Consider the following 21,415-nt stretch of genomic DNA (forward strand, 5'->3'; position numbering starts at 1 on the left):
TACTCCAGCTGGTGCAGAGCGCCATCTAGTATAAACCGCACCCACAGTTTGGTAGACCCCAGATATCCAGGTAGACCTCACGCTATAGTTACAAACGGCTTTGAGGAATACGTTTGAATTATGGTGGCACTCTTTGGGGTAAGCTCGTTCTTTGGAGGTCCCTTATTACTTTAAAGCAGCAGGCCACACCAATGGGCATTTTTTTTTTACACTTTAGATCTCTTCTTGCCCTTTCCATCTCGGTTTTTTATTTTAAATTCTGATGCCCCGTACAGTAGATGTAAGCGTTAGAAATAATTAAGTATATGGCCGGTCAAAATGGAGCCGTCCCAATGTTGCCATGGTAACTGCAGATAGAGATTAGGAAAATAACGATCGGACATTTGAAGAAGATACTCTGGACAAGATCCGAACAGTCTAGAAGTTAAATGTCTCTGAGGTGGCCGGGGAGGTTACTGCTGTAACACAATTCTAACATCCCCTCCCCTCCCGTGCGTCTCCGCAGGCGGAGTACTACCACCTGCTGGCCGAGAAAATATACAAGATACAGAAGGAGCTGGAAGAGAAGCGTCGCACGAGGTTGCAGAAGCAGCATCTCATGCCCAACACCACCGGCATGCCTTCTGCACCAATGGGCCAGGGCCCTGGCATGACACAGCCCCAGCCGGGAATGTCTACAAGTAGGTTCCATCCCACTCATAAACAGCCCAGCATATATGTATAGGGCTTTCTGTATGTACGTATACATACACATATACACAATATATAGTGTGTCTGTGTGTGTGTGTGTGTGTGTGTGTGTGTGTGTGTGTGTGTGTGTGTGTGTGTGTGTGTGTGTGTGTATCGGACACACCCATGATCTAGATCGAGTGCCTGATTTATACATTTTTATATATATACTTTCAGTGCACCCGTGTGTGTTAGAAATGTACTCCTTTTTCCATCCTGGACCCCTAAGACACAGTCAATATTTAATTACGGAACAGTACATTCTTTTTTGCTATGGCAGCCATTGTGAATTTTATGGCTCGTGTCCTACTGCTCAGTACGGCATTGGAATCCCTGCAGCTCCTATAATTCCTTAACTAGCTCTTTGCCAAAGCCGCATGTGAGATTTCATACAGTTGCCGTGTGCTTGTTCTCATTCTCTTGGGGGACTTCTCCCTGAAATGCTGCGAAACGCGTTCACCGGTCAAACAAACATTCAGAATGTACGTCAGGAAGCCAGAGTGCTTTCCCCATCGCCTCAAATACACTATGTTAAGAGGTAGAGAGTAGCTGCTTTTAAGGACCTATGGCTTGTATGCTTAGCTTGGGCAATGCCTGAAACCGTTCAGTGGTCCCCTTCCTACACGTATGGACTATTGTCTGTTTGCTATAACTGTTGGGACATTAGAGCAAAGGAATTCTTAATCTGCTGCCTCCTCTGTGGGATACTATTGCTGTTCAGTTACCCTGTATGTATGCCATCTTATTGCTTCATTTCAGGGCAAGAGGTGTGCTCATCTATATATTAAACCTGGTCGTTTTGGTATCATCCTTCTCCATATCATTTCTCATTGTTTTCCTCATGTTTAGATGGTCCTTTGCCAGACCCGAGCATGATGAGGGCCAATGTGCCAAACCAGATGATGAGTCGCATGCCACCGCAGCAAGGTGAGCGGCACAGTCTCTGAATCGCACCACCCCTTCCTCTGTCGCTCTGTGACCTGGCTTGTGGCGGTTAGGAAGTCCCAAGTCCTTTACCGTGAACCATACCAGTTGAATTAATTGCCGTTTGTTCCCTGCGGCTATAGGTATGAACCAGTTCGGACAGATGGGAATGCCAATGCAATCGATGGGACCTAGACCACAAGCGCCATTACAGCATCCCGGACAGATGGGACAAACTGGGCCCATGAACCAGGTCAGTTCTTAACCCATTCTGCTACGAAGCGTCAGAGAAACGGTGTTCACCTAGAGCACAGCGTCTTTGGGTTGGGATGATGTGAATGGATTAGTAGGGTTTTAGAGATGCAATTCCTAGTAGGATGAAAGTGAATGAAGGACAGTGGCATGTGGAATATTAAATGTTTAATGACACTGAATTGCACTTTTTAAAATGTATTTTTTAACGTAAAACATTTCCATGGTAAACAGAAGCGGTGGGGGTTTTTTTTTTTTTTTAAACCATCTTTACTGAATGTTATTTTACTTCTAATACTGTTGGTCCTCAAAGCCGGGGGTAAACTGCTACGTTGCAAACAAAGAATAAAGAACAGAGCACAGCTAATTCTGACACCATCGCTAGTCAAACAGATAAAAACATAGGGAGCAGATACACTGTAATCAGGGGTTCCCTTTCCCTGAGAAAAGCAAAACATACATCTTTCACACGATACAAATGAGACTGAAAGGGGGGTTTAACCTTTATAAGGAAGCAGATTACGTTCATTTTGTTTTGAAAATGGATGTATATCTTTGACAGCAAACTTATTAATGAGCAGAGTTGCATGGATCCCAAAATTGGGATATTCTTCAGGGTAGATGGGAATTGGGACGGTGAAGCAGCAGCTGCAGCGGGGTTTGAACACACTGTCCTCTCTCCCTAGATGGGATTCCCCACTCGTATGCAGCAACCCGGAGCTTTGGCACAAGCTGCACAGAACCAGTTCATCCAGAGCCAGTTCCAGGCTTCTTCCCCTGTGATGAACTCCGGAGGAATGAATACAGTTGGCATGAACTCAGCGGGTATGTCCATGCCCCAGCCTGGCAGTCAGAACCCCCCGTCACAGGTGAGATTCAGCAGGAAGTTACGCTTCTCCGAAAGCTGCCTCCAGGTGACTCGGTCCATGTGCTAATGAACACTGCTTTTTCTTGCAGGCTCAGATGTCCAACACTGCTCACCCTGTGAGTTCTCCGGTTATGTCCCAAGGGCCGGCTGGGAACCAGCTTCACTGTCCGAGTCATGTCCAGCCCCCCATGCACCGCAATTCGCCGTCCCCCGCCCCAAGCCGCACGCCAACCCCTCACCACACGCCCCCAGGCCTGGCACCGCAGCAAGCCCCAACGCCTACCCAGTCTATGATGCCAATAACAGCGCCGCTATCACAGCCGCCTCTACAGCACAGGCAGACTCCCACCCCGCCACAGGCGCCGCCTTCCGTTCCCAGTGCGGCAGCTGCTGTCCCCCCTGCTGAGCAGTCCACCCCCCCACCACAGCCACAGCAACTTCCACAGCAGCAGCAGCAGCCGGTGCCGCGACCACCTTCGCAGCCCAGCATGTCAACGCCTGTCCCTACTCCGAAAGCACCAACTCCGCAGCTGCAGCTTCACCCGAGCACACCGGTAAGTACACCCTACGTGTGGTGGTGAATCCCAGCAAAGGTCCAAATGAAGTGACACTGGATTAAGATGCTTATTGGCAAATCTCGCTCATGCTGTCGTGGTGGGAATAGATTTGACTCCACACATTTCGTTACCGAAAAGGCCTTTGTAGGGGGCACGGCCATGTAATCGCTTAGGAAAGGGGTGCCCAGCTCCAGTCCTCAAAGGCCACCAACAAGTCAGGGTGGGTTTAAGGATATCCCTGCTTCAGCACAACTGCACCACCTGTGCTGAAGAAGCGATATAGAACTAGAGTGCAGAGAAGAGCCACCAAATGAATAAAGGGGACGGACAATCTAATTTATGAGTAGAGGCTAGCTAAATTAGAATTATTTACATTAGTAAAGAGACGTCTAAGAGGGGATATGATAACTATATACAAATATATTCGGGGATAGTACAGGGAGCTTTCAAAAGAACTATTCATCCCACGGGCAGTACAAAGGACTCGGGGCCATCCCTTAAGGTTGGAGCAAAGGAGATTTCACCAGCAACAAAGGAAAGGGTTCTTTACAGTAAGGGCAGTTACAATGTGGGATTCATTACCCATGGACACTGTGATGGCAGATACAATAGATATCTTCAAAAAAAGTTGGACATCTCTTTAGAAAGGAAAGGTATACAGGGATATACCAAATAAGTAAACATGATTGCTAATATTTGGAGTCAGGAAGGAATTTATTTTCCCCTTATGAGATATCATTGGATGATATGACACTGGGGTTTGTGTTTGCTTCCTCTGGGTCAAAGTATAAATATAGGATAAAGTATCTGTCGTGTGTCTTTTTTTTCAACCTCATCTACTAAGTAACTATGATATCCTTGAACCCTGACCTGTTGGTGGCCCTTGAGGACCGGAGTTGGCCGCCCCTTGGCTTAGGGACTAGAGAGCCAGTGCAGCCCAGTACTTTCCTGTGGTGATGTCACAGCTCGGCTGTTCGGGTATATTCTTTGAACATTACCAGGCTACATTTTGTACAAATAGAAGACAAATCGGAGTGTAGTGCCTGCCAAATCTGAGCCGGGGGATCTCTCCGGAGCTGAACGGTGCTAGTGGTGCCTGCCAAATCTGAGCCGGGGGATCTCTCCGGAGCTGAGCAGTGCTAGTGGTGCCTGCCAAATCTGAGCCGGGGGATCTCTCCGGAGCTGAGCAGTGCTAGTGGTGCCTGCCAAATCTGAGCCGGGGGATCTCTCCGGAGCTGAACGGTGCTAGTGGTGCCTGCCAAATCTGAGCCGGGGGATCTCTCCGGAGCTGAGCAGTGCTAGTGGTGCCTGCCAAATCTGAGCCGGGGGATCTCTCCGGAGCTGAGCAGTGCTAGTGGTGCCTGCCAAATCTGAGCCGGGGGATCTCTCCGGAGATGAGCAGTGCTAGTGGTGCCTGCCAAATCTGAGCCGGGGATCTCTCCGGAGCTGGGCAGTGCTAGTGGTGCCTGCCAAATCTGAGCCGGGGGATCTCTCCGGAGCTGAGCAGTGCTAGTGGTGCCTGCCAAATCTGAGCCGGGGATCTCTCCGGAGCTGGGCAGTGCTAGTGGTGCCTGCCAAATCTGAGCCGGGGGATCTCTCCGGAGCTGAGCAGTGCTAGTGGTGCCTGCCAAATCTGAGCCGGGGGATCTCTCCGGAGCTGGGCAGTGCTAGTGGTGCCTGCCAAATCTGAGCCGGGGGATCTCTCCGGAGCTGAGCAGTGCTAGGGGTGCCTGCCAAATCTGAGCCGGGGGTCTCTCCGGAGCTGAACGGTGCTAGTGGTGCCTGCCAAATCTGAGCCGGGGGTCTCTCCGGAGCTGGGCAGTGCTAGTGGTGCCTGCCAAATCTGAGCCGGGGGTCTCTCCGGAGCTGAACGGTGCTAGTGGTGCCTGCCAAATCTGAGCCGGGGGATCTCTCCGGAGCTGAGCAGTGCTAGTGGTGCCTGCCAAATCTGAGCCAGGGGATCTCTCCGGAGCTGAACGGTGCTAGTGGTGCCTGCCAAATCTGAGCCGGGGGATCTCTCCGGAGCTGAACGGTGCTAGTGGTGCCGGTGACACCATACTTGCAGTTCCCACAGTTTTTTTTAATTTGCACCTTGAATTAATGTAAAAATCAAGATGGTCGCCCATGGGAAAGCTGCGACTTCCTGTTGGCCAGCAGAGGTGAGGCTGGCCCGGTCGCCATTTTGATTTTCCAAAAGTGAATTTACCTTTTCATTTGTCGTTTTTAAAGTTCTCGTGCACGGAGGTGCAGAGAGGGTTCAGAATAGCGCGTTTCCGTGTCGGAGCCTCTGCTCCGGTTCCGAGATTGCTTTAGTGCTTCATTTTTATATTAGGTGCCCCTCATATCCTTCATTATGCTTTACATATGGAAACAGTCACAAGGAATTAAGAGTTTTCAGCCTAAATAGCCCCGAGGCAGAAAGTTAGTAACATGTGGCCCTTGATACAAAACTGTGGGGTCCCACCTTACGGCCCACGTGATCTGTGCCTCCCACCTTATGGCCCACGTGATCTGTGCCGCCCACGTGATCTGTGGGGTCCCACCTTACGGCCCACGTGATCTGTGCCTCCCACCTTACGGCCCACGTGATCTGTGCTTCCCACCTTACGGCCCACGTGATCTGTGCTTCCCACCTTACGGCCCACGTGATCTGTGCCTCCCACCTTACGGCCCACGTGATCTGTGCCTCCCACCTTACGGCCCACGTGATCTGTGCCTCCCACCTTACGGCCCACGTGATCTGTGCCTCCCACCTTACGGCCCACGTGATCTGTGCCTCCCACCTTACGGCCCACGTGATCTGTGCCTCCCACCTTACGGCCCACGTGATCTGTGCCTCCCACCTTACGGCCCACGTGATCTGTGCCTCCCACCTTATGGCCCATGTGATCTGTGCCTCCCACCTTACGGCCCACGTGATCTGTGGGGTCCTACCTTACGGCCCACGTGATCTGTGCCTCCCACCTTACGGCCCATGTGATCTGTGCCTCCCACCTTATGGCCCACGTGATCTGTGCCTCCCACCTTACGGCCCAGGTGATATGTGCCTCCCACCTTACGGCCCACGTGATCTGTGCCTCCCACCTTACGGCCCAGGTGATCTGTGCCTCCCACCTTACGGCCCAGGTGATCTGTGCCTCCCACCTTACGGCCCATGTGATCTGTGCCTCCCACCTTACGGCCCACGTGATCTGTGCCTCCCACCTTATGGCCCACGTGATCTGTGCCTCCCACCTTACGGCCCACGTGATCTGTGCCTCCCACCTTACGGCCCAGGTGATCTGTGCCTGCCACCTTACGGCCCACGTGATCTGTGCCTCCCACCTTACGGCCCACGTGATCTGTGGGGTCCCACCTTAAGGCCCACGTGATCTGTGCCTCCCACCTTACAGCCCACGTGATCTGTGCCTCCCACCTTACAGCCCACGTGATCTGTGCCTCCATGGCTGCTCTTGTGTATAGTGCATAGCATTGTAGGGTTGTGTGTGACCTGTTGGGTGATTCCACAGCTTTCGCAGCCGGCAACCAATCAGGAAGGTCCGACTTCCAACCCTCCATCCACTAGCAGCACAGAGGTGAACTCTCAGCAGCCTATCCCCGAGCAGCCTCAGCCAGAGGTCAAAACGGAGATCAAGCAGGAAGAGGAGGAGCCGGAGACGGAGCCTATGGAGACGCCTGTAGAGGAGAAGCCAGAGGTAAGCGCTTGGGCTATTTACCACGAGGCTTTATAGGTTACAGGACGGTACACCAAGGGTACTCTGAGTGACCCGTGTTCTGCGTTACGGCGCAGAGGGACTATAAGTACCTTTCTAAGCACATAAGTCAAATAGATCAAAGCCTCTTTTGATTGGGGAGGCAGCAGAAGAAAGTGTTGCTGACCGCATTTGTCTGCCTTGAACAAGAGTGCTGCCCCCCCACCCAGTGCCTGCAGTGATGTGCAGTGCTGCTCCCCCCTGCAGTGATGTGCAGTGCTCCCCCCTGCAGTGATGTGCATTCATTGCCCCCCCCCCCCTTCAGTGCTTGTGGTGATGTGCAGTGCTGCCTCCCCTCCCCCCCCCCCCCCCCCCCCGGTGCCTGCGCTGATGTGCAGTGCTGGCCCTCCCCCCCCCCCCCCCCCCCCCCCCCACACAGTGATGTGCAGTGCTGCACCTTGATTGACCCCTGCTTTCTGCATTGCAGGTTAAGTCTGAGACAGCAGCTGAGGACTGCAAGCCTGAACCAATGGAGTCGGAAGTGAAGAAGGAAGAGGTGAAGGCAGAAGTGAAAGAGGAAGACGAAAAGCCCGGCACCCCTGCCCAGTCATCCCCTGCACCCCCTGGGCAGTCCAAGAAGAAGAGTAAGCATCCACAGACTGATCTCCAATGGAGATCAACACAGAATTCAGTAAACAGCAGCTTCCCTTCCTTAACTGCATTTAGAGCAAAGTTCACATTATAATGCGCCATGTACCCCAAGAAACTCCCTCAAACTATTCTTCTTGTGGTCATTAATCTTTGTGTGGATTCTATGGCAATCCCTGGCGCTCATTTCCATCCATCACTGGATTCCGGTTCCAGTATGAATGGCACCCGAAACCGAGCGTCTGGTTTACCAGAGTGGGGCCTGCCATTTGCAATGGCACCAGAGGGATAAAGAAAATGGCGCCCAACAAGTGCATTGCAGCATTATAAAATGGGGCATAATCCCATAGCCCCAGCTTCTCCATAGCTGCCCACGAGCGGTTAAGTCAGCCAGTCGCACGTTATAGATGAGTAGCCTGCTGTAGGAAACCTTTGAGGTCCCAGGGTCTCACCTTACTGCTTTGTTTTTCCCCCTCCATCCAAAAGTCTTCAAACCCGAGGAGCTGCGCCAGGCTCTCATGCCCACTCTGGAGGCGTTGTATCGCCAAGACCCCGAATCTCTCCCATTCCGGCAGCCTGTTGACCCACAGGTATTGGGAATCCCGGTAAGTGTGTCTTTGTGCTTTGGGGCGGGAGCAAGGGGAGGCTTTTACATGTGTGCATGGACTGTGCTTGCTTTGTATCATATCCCGCGTAGGGCATTCCCCATTAATGCTTCATTTGCATCCAAAATCTGCTTTGCCACTTGATGCTGCCCTCAAAGCAAAACCCACGGGCGTTCCTGCTCCTCGGGGACGATGCTTGGCTTGGGCTTTGGCTGTAACCCGCCACCTAAACGCTTTGCTTATCCCCAAATTCACCATGTCTGGGTTCTTCTCTCACATTGTGGCTCCTAGTGATCGAATTCAGACACAGCCAGATACAGCAAGTGAAACATTAACAGCCATGCTCACGGAAACAAACGTGACATTATCCAATGAGATTGTTTCCATGATGGGCACAGAAAAATTAACATGAGCCCGAAAGACCTTTAAATGTTTCTCCATGAAAATGTACAAAGGTATTTCAACAAGCAAGGCTATCGATTTGTTCCTCCGAGTTATACCTTTCCCGTCTGGATAGTGCAAACATCCAGTTTATTGCCCATAGTGAATTTTTCCTTTGCCCCATTTGTGAATTTTAGAATTGAATTTAACCATTTGATGCGGGGGAGGGTGTAACAGTGATACAACTGGTTACAAAGGCGGTGAACGTTTTTAAATCTGTGCTGTTTAGCCAGTCTGTGTTGAAATTCTAGTCTTCTGATGCTATATTGAGATTGCCTTGGCATCTCTTCTTTAACTGAAATTGAATAGAATTGAAATAACTGTGGCACCCCGCAATCCTGACTGTAAAAGGCAACATGAATTATTTTGTTTCTTAATAAAACGTGACATTTACTTAATTAAGGACATGGCAACCTGTCCAAATGAGATGGAGTAATTTTGCTGAAAAACAAAGACCAACAACTCTACTCCATCCTGCTTCTAATTTGTCACTATCAAGTCTTTTAACGACCGATTAGGTGACCGTAGGGAAAATTCAGTTAGTCTAATATGAGAGAGGATCTGAAACTGGTCTAAGGATTCAGTAACTGCAGCTTCTTCCACTGACTACCGTATCTCCGCTCCCTCCATAAATCTGCAGAATGACTCGCTAGCGATGATCCATTGGAGTTGGGTTATGGGAGTGGAGCTACGGTGGGAAGTACAAGTCGCTGGATCTGTTCCTTGCTTTTGATACAAGTGTGAACCAAGATGTTATGCTAACAGTTTGTAATGCATTATAAAATTTAAGCCATTTATTTCTGTTTTGCTGTGTAACAATTGTGCGAAGGTGCCACAGTCTGCAGCCAATCAGAGCCTTGGGAAACGCGTGTGTTTTATCCCACAGAAATGTGGCTAGTTGTTTTATGGGAGAGGCAAAATGGGTCTCTTGTTACAAAAACAAACCTTTCATACTTTGGGGGGAGGAGGGGGGAAGCAAATAATTGGTTATAACAAAATAATGAAAACTTAGTTTGGGTATTAATGGGCATGAAACAAACACGTCACTAAATTGAATAAACTGAATAACAATGGTTGGCATGTGAAAACTGCATCAATGATATGTGCTTTCCTGCTCTGATTGGCTGAGAACCTTGTTTTGTATATTATTTTTGTTTTGTTTTTGCTCTTTTTCTTTTTGCCCTGCATCCTCACAGATCCAGTAATGCATTATAACCTCTTATGATTCAGAAAAATGCCTCTGTCCTGCAGGATTACTTTGAGATCGTCAAGACCCCCATGGACCTCTCTACCATCAAGCGCAAGCTGGACACTGGCCAGTACCAGGAGCCGTGGCAGTATGTTGAAGACATCTGGTTGATGTTCAACAACGCCTGGCTGTACAACCGCAAAACATCTCGCGTCTACAAGTACTGCTCCAAGCTGGCTGAGGTCTTTGAGCAGGAGATTGACCCAGTCATGCAGAGCCTGGGCTACTGCTGTGGCAGAAAGGTGAGAGGCCAGCTCATCATTACAGGACCGTTCAGCATTAAAAGGCTGCAGTTGAGCATCTTGTTACCGTTCAGGAGTTGGCCGGCCAAGTGTATTAGAGAGGAGCTCCGAAACATGTTCGTTCATGGATAAATATTCCATTCCTGGAAAGGAATAACTCCTTAGACCCGGTGATTTAGTAAGAAACAACTGCTATTGGGAAAGTAATGTCTCTTTAATCCACATAATAAGACGATATCACTGAGGTGAAGCTACGGAGGAAGGGGGCGGTATATGGGAGTGTGATGGGGGGGAGCAATGGGAGGTGGAACTAGTTTTCCAAGGTTCCTACGTGGCAGAGCGGTGGTCTCCAGTCAGACTGGGACAGTATTAGGAGACATAAAGTTCGAGAGGGCTTGTAGAAGTAAAAAGAAATAGGGGATAAAACAAGCTATCGTCGCTGGCCATGGTCGGCTGCTTAAAAAGTGCCTCTGTGTACGTGTTTAGGCCCATATATATATTTCTTAGATTAGTTAATCCAACGTGTATATTGAAGTCTGTGCATGATGTCTCGCGATGCTATTCTGCGTGTGCGCTCTCGCGATGAACGTGTAACACCCAATAGTAAAACCCGCCTCTTCCTTTCTCCGCGTTGCAGCTGGAATTCTCTCCGCAGACTCTGTGCTGCTACGGGAAGCAGCTGTGCACCATTCCCCGCGACGCCACCTATTACAGCTATCAAAACAGGTAAGCGCTGTTTGCATTTATACCCACGTCCTCACAAGAAATCTGTACATATCTGTGCACTGCCCCCCTAACCCACCGCACCGGTCACCCTGTGGCACGGGGAATTTGTGTCCATTAAATTATAGTGGTCTGTTGAGCGTCACAACTGCGCATAACTGACCTATCGTCTCCTTTCCAAGAGTGCGAGTATTTTATGCCATGCCACACCAAAAAAAATACACACGGACACCTGGTTTGGGTTGAAATATGATGGATATTGGATTATTCTGTTTCCCCCATCACCCTATCGCTGCCGCTGTTTTGCGCCCTGCCTCTAATGTCCGGCTTGTATGCGATGTATCAGGCGTTACACACGGCATAGAGAAGAGGCACGTGCAGCTTCTGAGGTTCTGCCTGTGATTGGGTTGGCAACACGTTGGTCCCCCCGGCAGACAGGAATGCTGTATCTGTCTATTCTTTAGTTCATTCTAGTTTTAATTTTACAATGGGAATCTATGCTGTGAAAAGCCATGTTTTCAAGGTCCGCCTGTTTTTGAGGTTTGTGAAGGTTACATTTCCCAGAGCCAGATCTCCATCCCACGCGTATGGGGAGACAGACTGCTTTTTCCCTTTCTATTAATGAGCGTATGACAAACTCGCATATAAAGATCAACTAATCCATTAAAGAGAGCTAGTAAAAAATAAAAAAAATATATATAGTGTGTGTGTGTGTGTGTATATATATATATATGTATATATTATATATATATTATATATATGTGTATATATTTATTTTTTTATTTTAGTTTTATTTATTTGACAGTATATATATATATATATACACACACACATATATTTACATAACTATATACACACATATTAATTTAATATATCTAAACTATACTACACAATCCAAGTTTAAGTACGGAAATATTTGGTATTCCAGCCTGCCTCCTAAGATTGTCATAATCACGATATGTAGTTTCTTGTTCCCCAAACAATATGCACCAGAATTCCGTTCCTGTGACATCTCCCACACACACAGCCTATGTTACCATGCACACAGAGGGGGATACCCACCCGTTAGAATTGGCTGCCCACCAGTTAGTTAGACGGGGATACCCGGCGGTTACAGTTGGAGGGGGATACCCGGCGGTTACAGTTGGAGGGGGATACCCGGCGGTTACAGTTGGAGGGGGATACCCGGCGGTTACAGTGGGAGGGGGATACCCGGCGGTTACAGTGGGAGGGGGATACCCGGCGGTTACAGTGGGAGGGGGATACCCGGCGGTTACAGTTGGAGGGGGATACCCGGCGGTTACAGTTGGAGGGGGATACCCGGCGGTTACAGTTGGAGGGGGATACCCGGCGGTTACAGTTGGAGGGGGATACCCGGCGGTTACAGTTGGAGGGGGATACCCGGCGGTTACAGTTGGAGGGGGATACCCGGTGGTTACAGTTGGAGGGGGATACCCGGCGGTTACAGTTGGAGGGGGATACCCGGCGGGATGAACCTTGGCTCCTGACCTCATTGGGGTACAGCGGATCTTGGACTTGAAACGGTGGCTTTTCACTGCATGGAGGCATCTCACAACAGAGTTGTTTTGGGCACTGTCCTGTTGCTTGCTGTCACAGAAGCAATCCCTCCCGTATCTGTCACTTTGTTACATATTTGTCCTCCTCTTCCTCATTTGGGTTCTTAGCTCCCCTAGTGGACAAAGGGACAGGCACAGCAATGCACAGGCCTCATGTCGCTGTGCTATGTACAGCGTTGGGAAGTTGTAAGATCTCCGTAGTCACGCGTGGCTTAGCACACTAATGTCACCATAAGTGCTGCCCCCCATTGGCCAGTAGCCGCCGTGCCCCCTAGTTCCATCAGCTTTCCCATTGGCCAAGAGCAGCCATTCCCACTGAATATTTACGCCTGCTGCTTCCCATTGGTCAACAGCAGTTACCCCGGCTGAGTACCACCACTGAACAGTTCCCAATCACGCGCATCTGCACCGTTGTCAGACATAATCTGCAACGTTTCAGTTACGTTGGCATGGAGCAGGAGGACAAACGCAGTACCCACTCCCACTCCCCTCCCACTCGGCACCGTTCCGTTATTAGTTTTTGTTTAATCTTCCTTTGATTTGCTGTAATGATTTTTTGCTGCTTGTGATCCCTTTTGAGAGAGAATCCTTTGCTAATCTGTGCTTTGCATTGGCTTTCTGCCTTGTGTCTGTCTTGTCTGGCTTCTGTTTGTCCTGCCCATCCCCACCCCTGCTTTTCTCTCTCTCTCTGTTCTGTGTTCATTTCTTTCCCTCCCTTCCCTTGCTTGTGTCTGCGGTGGCATTGATTGCACTGAAATCCAAACCACAAAAAAAAAAATCACACACACAAAAAAAAACACCAATCAACCCAAAATCAAAATTGCCCGTGCTCCCGACTGGGCCTGATGACCACTCCTGCGCACACCCCTGTGCCCCTCCCGCGGCGTCCTCTGACCGATGGCTTCTCGTCTCGCGTGGTTCGGCTGTGGTTGCGTGAACGCACAGTTCACCCAAATATGGCCTTCTCGCTGATAGGTACCACTTCTGCGAAAAGTGCTTCAACGAGATCCAAGGGGAGAGCGTCTCTCTAGGCGACGACCCCACCCAGCCTCAGACGTGAGTACTTCAACATTACTATAGTATTGTTATCTAATACCGTTTTCCGATGTAGCGCTGGTAGTGAGCGGAGCTATATACATAGAATTGCGCAGGCACAGTGAATCCCAGAGAGCTTACAAGCCCATCTGAATGCTGGAGACACAGGGGGATCAATTGACTTGCCCATGGTCACAGGGAGAGCAGACTGGGGTCTCAACCCAGTTCACGTGCAGTCGTCTACCCCAGGGGTGCCAAATTTTTTTCCTTGCGCCCCCCTGCCAGCTCTCCCCTGAAACCTCCCCCCCCCCCCCCCATCTCTTACCTTCTCTCATTTGAGCAGGTAAGAGGGCGTTAGAGGCCTCACGCTCCCCGGCATTTTATTTAAACGTGGGGCCTCTGTAAGCACGGCTCCCCCCCCCCAGAAAATCTCGTGCCCCCCAGTTTACGCACCCCTGGTCTTACCGCTAAGCAAGCAACTTGAGTCTTCAAGGCCACCAACAGGTCAGGTTTTAAGTATATTCCTGCGTTAGCACAGGTGGTGTCGTCAAAGACTGAGCCTCCTGTGCTGAAGCAGGGATATCCAGAAAAGCTGACCTTGCGGACTGGAATTGAGAAGGCCTGCTATAAGCTCCACCTTCAGCCCCGCTGTTGATATGTACTAGTGTTAGAAGAACTGAATGTCAGTCCGATAAACAATCAGACAGAATTAATTAGATACGCCTAGTCATCCTGTGTGGGATGCCCAAAGGTAATCAAATGAACTAGCAATGGGGGGACTGCTAAATAAGTCACACTGTTTATAAATGTTGCTTTCATTTAAGTTTACATTAATTTGGAAGGCTTCGTTTCCGATTTGTACGTTGCTTTTGCGATATGTCGGTTACAATCCAGGAATTTTCAACAATCTACTGTTTTAATCTGTTGTGGGGGGCGGGGTTGTTAAGGCTTCTAAAGAAGTGTGGGTGGGTGGCACAGTGGCAGAGGGGGATGGACAGCATACCTTTCGGATCAGCCACTGGGGAGAGAGGACTCCTTGTGTTTGGATATACAGTATATTGTGTGGGGTGTTCCCGCTACTGGAATATTGCCCTGTGACCCTCTTCATAAGTGACTTACAGGCGTAAAATATCCGGTGGTTTCATTATACTGGTTTGCAACATATAGATAAATAGATATAAAGAATAGATGGAAGCAGGCACACCAGGACTTAGACAAATAACCTTTATTGCGTTAGTTTTGCAATAAACGTAATTTATTTTACGAGGCCTCTGAGTGCCTGCTTCCAGCTTTTCTGTATCGAAGTCCCCAGTTGTTTGCACACAGGCAGGATACTACTTTCAGTGGCATGCCACTATATTTCTGTCTTTCTATCTATATTTACATATATATGTACCCACACACACACACACACACAGCCCCAAAACTCCACACAAAACCCTTCCACACCCCACACACCCTCCCACACGGCCACAGAACACCCCACCCACACACACACCAAAGGAGTGTAGGGTAGATTCACCATTGCCTTTTCCCCCAAGTAGCCTGCCAATTATGTGAGATGATTTGTAATATTCACGGCATTTTTTGATCTCCGTATTTCTTAGTGGCCATTTCAGCCATTTCCTCGGCTGCGGGCGGCACACTGTGCTCTGCTGAACGACTGCAATTATTACAAAACATGTTAGTATTTGTTTTCCTTCCATAAAATGCAGCCGTTTAACAGAAGAGTATTTAAAGCGGCAATCCATGCCATTTTGTTCACCGTTTTTTTTACATTGGATTGAAGCACCGGGTCTCCTGAGTCGAATCACATTTATTCCTGCTCCGTGGACCCCCTGCTTCTGAAGATAGACCTTTGTAGGCGGTGCCGGTAGTCGGTGGCCTGGCAGGGTTCACGTTATGATGGCGTTTCAAAGCTCCCGCACCCTGCGGACCAATAGGATGCCGTGATGTCATTGGATTCGACTTCCTATTGCCCCACGTAACGGAGAACTTTAAACCCCAGCTAGCTCAGCAGCAGCGGCTAACAGCGCCCCCTACGGAGGTATCTCCGGAAACAGGAGGTCCCCGCAACTGAAATTAACGGGGTTCAACTCCAGAGGACCCCCCCCCCCTGCTTCAAACCTGGGCTAAAAAATTACACAGCATGAATTGCTCCTTTAATATATATGCCCCAATTAAAGGAACTGGCTAATATGGCCTTAGCTGACATACAGTTCATACAGGGAGATAAAACCATTTTTTTGTTGTTGGTAGAAACATATAAAACACACACAGATATATATTAAATAAAAATACCACGTTGAGAACCCATTGACATTTCAGGCAGGTCTGCAACCCTGCCCTTCCCCATTATCTTGGCATGCAGTGTTTCCACTGCAGCCAGGGATTCTGGGAAATGACGTGCAAATGGAGCGGGCCCCTCAGTGTCACATTTTACTTCTTGTCCATTTTAACATGGATCCCTATAAGCTTATGCCTTCCGTATTAGCGTTTCAGCCTGGGTTACAGAAGTGCAGAGCCAGTAACCCACTCGCAGCAGACTAGTTACTGGCTCTGCAATGTGACGCTGGGAGTGGCTGATACCAGGCACACAAAAAGTTATGGGGAGTAACAAAGTCACAGACCTTCCACTGTACTAACTCCCATAACTACGCACCATAACTTTGTCTCATTGAGATATACATATACACACACACACACACACACTTGTGTCACTTCAAGAAAACGGAGACTGCACTCTTATAGGACCCGCGGTCTGACACCTTACAAGGATCAGCAAAAAAATCGTAATTTTATTCGAGAACAGCAGCACAGTACAACAGCACGCGCGCGCACAGACACACACAGAGATATACGCGCATGCAGATATGAGTGCATGCGCACACAGATAGACACGCAGACACGCGCACCCCCCATCCCCAGAAACACACACCCCTCTATACTTACACACCCTTATACTCTCACCCCCCACCCCCATACTCTCACCCCCCTCCCCCTATACTCTCACCCCCTGTACTCTCACCCCCACCCCCTGTACTCTCACCCCCACCCCCTGTACTCTCACCCCCACCCCCTATACTCTCACCCCCCATACTCTCACCCCCACCCCCTGTACTCTCACCCCCACCCCTTCTACTCTCACCCCCACCCCTTCTACTCTCACCCCCACCCCTTCTACTCTCACCCCCACCCCTTCTACTCTCACCCCCACCCCTTCTACTCTCACCCCCACCCCTTCTACTCTCACCCCCACCCCTTCTACTCTCACCCCCACCCCTTCTACTCTCACCCCCCACCCCTTCTACTCTCACCCCCCGCCCCTTCTACTCACCCCCCGCCCCTTCTACTCACCCCCCGCCCCCTGTACTCTCACCTCCGCCCCCTGTACTCTCATGCCCCCGCCTCCTGTACTCTCACGCCCCCTGTACTCTCACGCCCCCGCCCCCTGTACTCTCACACCCCCACACCCTGTACTCTCACGCCCCCACCCCCTGTACTCTCACGCCCCCACCCCCTGTACTCTCACGCCCCCACCCCCTGTACTCTCACGCCCCCACCCCCTGTACTCTCACGCCCCCACCCCCTGTACTCTCACGCTCCACCCCCTGTACTCTCACGCTCCACCCCCTGTACTCACGCCCCACCCCCTGTACTCACGCCCCCACCCCCTGTACTCACGCCCCCACCCCCTGTACTCACGCCCCCACCCCCTGTACTCACGCCCCCACCCCCTGTACTCACGCCCCCACCCCCTGTACTCACGCCCCCACCCCCTGTACTCACGCCCCCACCCCCTGTACTCACCCCCCCACCCCCTGTACTCTCACCCCCCCACCCCCTGTACTCTCACCCCCCCACCCCCTGTACTCTCACCCCCCCCACCCCCTGTACTCTCACCCCCCCACCCCCTGTACTCTCACCCCCCCCACCCCCTGTACTCTCACCCCCCCACCCCCTCCTGTACTCTCACCCCCCCACCCCCTCCTGTACTCGCACTCCCCCACCCCCTGTACTCGCACCACCCCCACCCCCTGTACTCTCACGCCCCCACCCCCTCCTGTACTCTCACACCCCCACCCCCCTCCTGTACTCTCACACCCCCTCCCCCTCCTGTACTCGCACTCCCCCCCCCCCACCCCCTGTACTCGCACCACCCCCCACCCCCTGTTCTCGCACCTGCCCCCACCCCCCTGTACTCTCACGCCCCCACCCCCTCCTGTACTCTCACCCCCCCACCCCCTCCTGTACTCTCACACCCCCTCCCCCTCCTGTACTCGCACTCCCCCCCCACCCCCTGTACTCGCACCACCCCCCACCCCCTGTTCTCGCACCTGCCCCCACCCCCTGTACTCGCACCTGCCCCCACCCCCTGTACTCGCGCACCCCCCCTGTACTCGCACCTGCCCCCACCCCCTGTACTCGCGCACCCCCCCACCCCCTGTACCCCCCCCATCCCCCTGTACTCCCCCCACCCCCCTGTACTCGCGCACCCCCCCACCCCCCTGTACTCGCGCACCCCCCCCACCCCCTGTACTCGCGCACCCCCCCACCCCCTGTACTCGCGCACCCCCCCACCCCCTGTACTCGCGCACCCCCCCCACCCCCTGTACTCGCGCACCCCCCCACCCCCTGTACTCGCGCACCCCCCCACCCCCTGTACTCGCGCACCCCCCCACCCCCTGTACTCGCGCACCCCCCCCCACCCCCTGTACTCGCGCACCCCCCCCCCCTGTACTCGCGCACCCCCCCCACCCCCTGTACTCGCGCACCCCCCCCACCCCCTGTACTCGCGCACCCCCCCACCCCCTGTACTCGCGCACCCCCCCACCCCCTGTACTCGCGCACCCCCTGTACTCGCGCACCCCCCCACCCCCTGTACTCGCGCCCCCCCCCCACCCCCTGTACTCGCACCCCCCCCCACCCCCTGTACTCGCACCCCCCCCCCACCCCCTGTACTCGCAAACCTCCCCCCCCCCACCCCCTGTACTCGCACCCCACCCCCTGTACTCGCACCACCCCCCCCCCACCCCTGTACTCGCACCCCCCCACCCCTGTACTCGCACTGTACTCCCCCACCCCCTGTACTCGCACCCCCCCCACCCCCTGTACTCGCACCCCCCCCACCCCCTGTACTCGCACCCCCCCCCCACCCCCTGTACTCGCACCCCCCCCCCACCCCCTGTACTCGCACCCCCCCCCTCCCCCTGTACTCGCACCCACCCCCACCCCCTGTACTCGCACCCCCAGCACCCCCTGTACTCGCACGCCCCCTGCACCTCCCCCTGCACCCCCTGTACTCGCAAAACCTGTACTCTCACCCCTATAGAGACACACACACCCCTATAGAGAGACACCCCCCCCTATATACACATCCCTCTACACACACACACACATCCCTCTACACACACACATCCCTCTACACACACACATCCCTCTACACACACACATCCCTCTACACACACACACATCCCTCTACACACACACACATCCCTCTACACACACACACATCCCTCTACACACACACACATCCCTCTACACACACACACATCCCTCTACACACACACACATCCCTCTACACACACACACACACACATCCCTCTACACACACACACACATCCCTCTACACACACACACACATCCCTCTACACACACACACATCCCTCTACACCCCTATACACACACCCCTATACACACACACACCTCTATACACACACACCCCTCTACACACACACACACACACACCCCTCTACACACACACACACACGCCCCTCTACACACACACACACACACGCCCCTCTACACACACACACGCCCCTCTACACACACACACACCCCTATACACACACACCTATACACACACACACCCCCCTCTGCGCGCACACACACACACACCCCTCTGCACACACACACACCCCTCTACACACACACACACATCCCTCTACACACACACAGACCCTATACGCACACACACCCCTCTACACGCACACACACACCCCTCTACACACACACACACACCCCTATATACACACACCCCTATATACACACACACCCCTATATACACACACACCCCTATACACACACACACACACACCCCTATACACACACACACACACCCCTATACACACACACACACCCCTATACACACACACACCCCTATACACACACACACCCCTATACACACACACACCCCTATACACACACACACACCCCTCCCTATACACACACACACACCTATACACACACACACACACACCTATACACACACACACACACACCTATATACACACACACACCCCCTATATACACACACACGCACCCCTCTACACACACGCACCCCTCTACACACACGCACCCCTCTACACACACGCACCCCTCTACACACACGCACCCCTCTACACACACGCACCCCTCTACACACACGCACCCCTCTACACACACGCACCCCTCTACACACACGCACCCCTATACTCTCGCACACACCCCTATACTCTCGCACACACAGACCCCTATACTCTTGCGCGCACACACAGACCCCTATACTCTTGCGCGCACACACAGACCCCTATACTCTTGCGCGCACACACAGACCCCTATACTCTCGTGCACACACACAGACCCCTATACTCTCGCACACACCCCCTATACACACACACACCCCTATACACACACCCTTATGCACACACACACACACACCCCTATACACACACACACACACCCCTATGCACACACACACACACACACCCCTATGCACACACACACACACACCCCTATGCACACACACACACACACCCCTATGCACACACACACACACACACACACACACCCCTATACACACACACACACACACACCCCTATACACACACACACACACCTATACACACACACACACACACCTATACACACATACACACCCTATACATACACACACACACACACACACCCCTATACATACACACACCCCTATACACACACACACACACACCCCTATATACACACACCCCTATACACACACACACCCTATACGTACACACGCCCTATACGTACACACGCACCCCTATACGTACACACGCACCCCTATACGTACACACGCACCCCTATACGTACACACGCACCCCTATACGTACACACGCACCCCTATACGTACACACGCACCCCTATACGTACACACGCACCCCTATACACACACACACACGCACCCCTATACACACACACGCACCCCTCCCTATACACACACGCACCCCTCCCTATACACACACGCACCCCTATACACACACGCACCCCTATACACACACGCACCCCTATACACACACACACACCCCTATACTCGCACACACACCCCTATACTCGCACACACACACAGACCCCTATACACACACACACACACACCCCTATACACACACGCACCCCTATACACACATGCACCCCTATACTCGCTCACACACACAGACCCCTATACTCTCGCGCACACACAGACCCCCTATACTCTCGCGCACACACCCCTATACGCTTGGACGCACACACACCCCTATACGCTCGCACGCACACACCCCTATGCGCTCGCACACCCCTATACGCTCGCACGCCCGCACACACCCCTATACTCTCGCACGCACCCACCCCTATACTCTCGCACCCCCCCGATACTCTCGCACGCACACACCCTATACTCTCGCACGCACACACCCCTATGCTCTCGCTTGCACTCGCACTCTCGCACGCACACACCCCTATACTCTCGAACGCACGCACCCCTATACTCTCGCACGCACACACCCCTATTCTCTCGTACGCACCCCCTATATTCTCGCACGCACCCTATACTCTCGCACGCACCCTATACTCTCGCACGCACCCTATACTCTCGCAC

At 52.2% G+C, this 21,415-nt stretch overlaps 1 protein-coding gene across 3 annotated transcripts in view; it reads left to right on the forward strand.

Moving 5' to 3' along the window:
• The window catches only part of EP300 (EP300 lysine acetyltransferase), a 122,071-nt gene that overhangs the window by 50,157 nt on the left and 50,499 nt on the right, over nucleotides 1-21,415 (forward strand). For 2 of the 3 annotated variants that reach the window (XM_075573877.1, XM_075573875.1), the window contains exons 10-20: nucleotides 506-680; nucleotides 1,579-1,656; nucleotides 1,797-1,906; nucleotides 2,592-2,774; nucleotides 2,863-3,327; nucleotides 6,840-7,025; nucleotides 7,510-7,666; nucleotides 8,157-8,275; nucleotides 9,947-10,207; nucleotides 10,845-10,933; nucleotides 13,483-13,563. In XM_075573877.1, the coding sequence (XP_075429992.1) occupies nucleotides 506-680; nucleotides 1,579-1,656; nucleotides 1,797-1,906; nucleotides 2,592-2,774; nucleotides 2,863-3,327; nucleotides 6,840-7,025; nucleotides 7,510-7,666; nucleotides 8,157-8,275; nucleotides 9,947-10,207; nucleotides 10,845-10,933; nucleotides 13,483-13,563 (1,904 nt within the window). The remainder of the gene's footprint in view (nucleotides 1-505; nucleotides 681-1,578; nucleotides 1,657-1,796; nucleotides 1,907-2,591; nucleotides 2,775-2,862; nucleotides 3,328-6,839; nucleotides 7,026-7,509; nucleotides 7,667-8,156; nucleotides 8,276-9,946; nucleotides 10,208-10,844; nucleotides 10,934-13,482; nucleotides 13,564-21,415) is intronic. The other variant, XM_075573876.1, reaches the window with a different exon arrangement.

Source organism: Ascaphus truei, chromosome 17 (assembly GCF_040206685.1).
Source record: "Ascaphus truei isolate aAscTru1 chromosome 17, aAscTru1.hap1, whole genome shotgun sequence".
Taxonomy (NCBI): domain Eukaryota; kingdom Metazoa; phylum Chordata; class Amphibia; order Anura; family Ascaphidae; genus Ascaphus; species Ascaphus truei.